We start from the raw sequence: 1,736 nt of genomic DNA on the forward strand, positions 1-1,736 counted from the left end.
TGTGGTTCGTTTTTTCTTGTCTATCAAGCGTCTGTCGTTCTTATCTCTCTTCCTTTTTCGTGTTTGCCATTCTCTTGTAATACCTCTAATCTTTGGTCTAATTACGTGTCCTAATTGTGTAGCATGTGCCGTGAAACGGTTTCTACATTATAAAACAAAAAAAGATTACTCTTATCATAATTTGTTGTGTTTTTTATTCTTTCAGGTTTTTACTGTCCGAAGGCTCTTCAGGACCACCAATGTCACACCTTCAGCGAAACCGAGAGCGTGATAAAATAAAATAGTTGTGTTACTTGTTGCTTTTATGTGATTAGTCATTGCTAGTCTTTACATGACAAAGATCTTAAATACATACATTGCTTGCCCTTCATGACGGTTATGACTACCTATTTATTTTAAAGAAATGTTTTTGTTATATTTTTCATTTACATGTTTTAGATTTTAATCAACTCACCGCAATATTACAGCAGCAGCTGATGATGCCGTGTTCTATTTCTGTACCTTGCATGACCAAGATCATAAAAATATGTTGTAGCCCTTCACAACAGTTATGACTATTAATATGAATGAATTGCTTTTCATTTTTTTTCTCCATAATTTTTTTATATTTTAGATTTTAATCAACACTCCTCAATATTACATCAGCTAATGATGCAGTGTTCAACTTCTCTACCATGTTCGTACATGACAAAGATGTTTAATGCATTGGCCTGCATGACAGTTATGACTATTTATTTTAATTAAATGTATTAACAATTGTTTTTTTATTCACATGTTTTAGATTTTAATCTACTGTCCGCAATATTACATCAGCTGATCATGCAGTGTTCAATTTCTGTCTGTACCATGCAGTGCCTTCTTCTTACTTCATGCAGGTGGTTTGTGGGTACTCTGGTATAGTATGTCCTTTTTTCCTACCCTACATATACCATCCTGATTTCTCCTGTTTTTTGTGTTTGTTATTCTCTTGAAACACCTTTAAATTTCCACACTTATATGGCCTTATTGTGTTGCAAATGCTGTAAAACTCTTACTAAAACCAAACTTTGACTTCAAGTGCGTCTTTTCTCAATACATTAAATTTCTTGAGGCACCGCTTTAACTTACATAACCCGTTTAGTTAAAAATCTATTTTTTTAAATTCGTTGCTTTATCCATCTTTAATTTTGCATTGTGATAGATGTAATGAGAGATGTTGTTTTTGTGTTCTTTTTTTTTCTTTTTTTAATTTCCAATATTTACCAACTTCGAGCTTACATTATGCTAAATAAGATCTTCAGATTTTTGTGCCTGTATCCTTCATTGTTCTACTTGCTGTCACAAAGATCTTTTCGTTTTTGTTGTTGCCAGAAACTTGATAAATACACAAGTTCTGCACAATTTCATTATTTTTCGTTTTCTCTTCATTATCAACACCTAAAATAATCCATCGTCAATACGTTTGTAATCAGGGGAGGGGGGGGGTGTAAGGGATGTCGTCTTACTAGTTTACTGGTGTGACAACAGTGCCTTAATTTTCTTTTTACTTCTTGAATGACGACTGTGTTTTAGAGTGGCCAATATGTTATTGTTTGGCTTCAACTTTAAACCACCAGACATTTTGTTTGATCTTTGTTACATTTTAGTCTATTTGTTATTGTTGGAGTGTTATCCTGTGCTGTCTTTAGCTATGGGTGGTTTGAGGGCACCACTGGTAGGTTCTACTTCCATACTTGCCCCCTGGTGTTTCTGTCTGT

The 1,736-nt window shown here is 33.8% G+C and overlaps 1 protein-coding gene across 1 annotated transcript in view; it reads left to right on the plus strand.

Moving 5' to 3' along the window:
* Nucleotides 1–1,385, plus strand: part of LOC101861280 (transmembrane emp24 domain-containing protein 5) — a gene marked incomplete in the record, with an annotated part of 21,224 nt that extends 19,839 nt beyond the window's left edge. The window contains 1 exon segment of the mRNA XM_013082402.2: nucleotides 206–1,385. Coding sequence (XP_012937856.1) covers nucleotides 206–271 — 66 coding nt within the window.
* Between the last annotated feature and the right edge of the window lie 351 nt (nucleotides 1,386–1,736).

Source organism: Aplysia californica, unplaced genomic scaffold (assembly GCF_000002075.1).
Source record: "Aplysia californica isolate F4 #8 unplaced genomic scaffold, AplCal3.0 scaffold00172, whole genome shotgun sequence".
NCBI lineage: Eukaryota > Metazoa > Mollusca > Gastropoda > Aplysiida > Aplysiidae > Aplysia > Aplysia californica.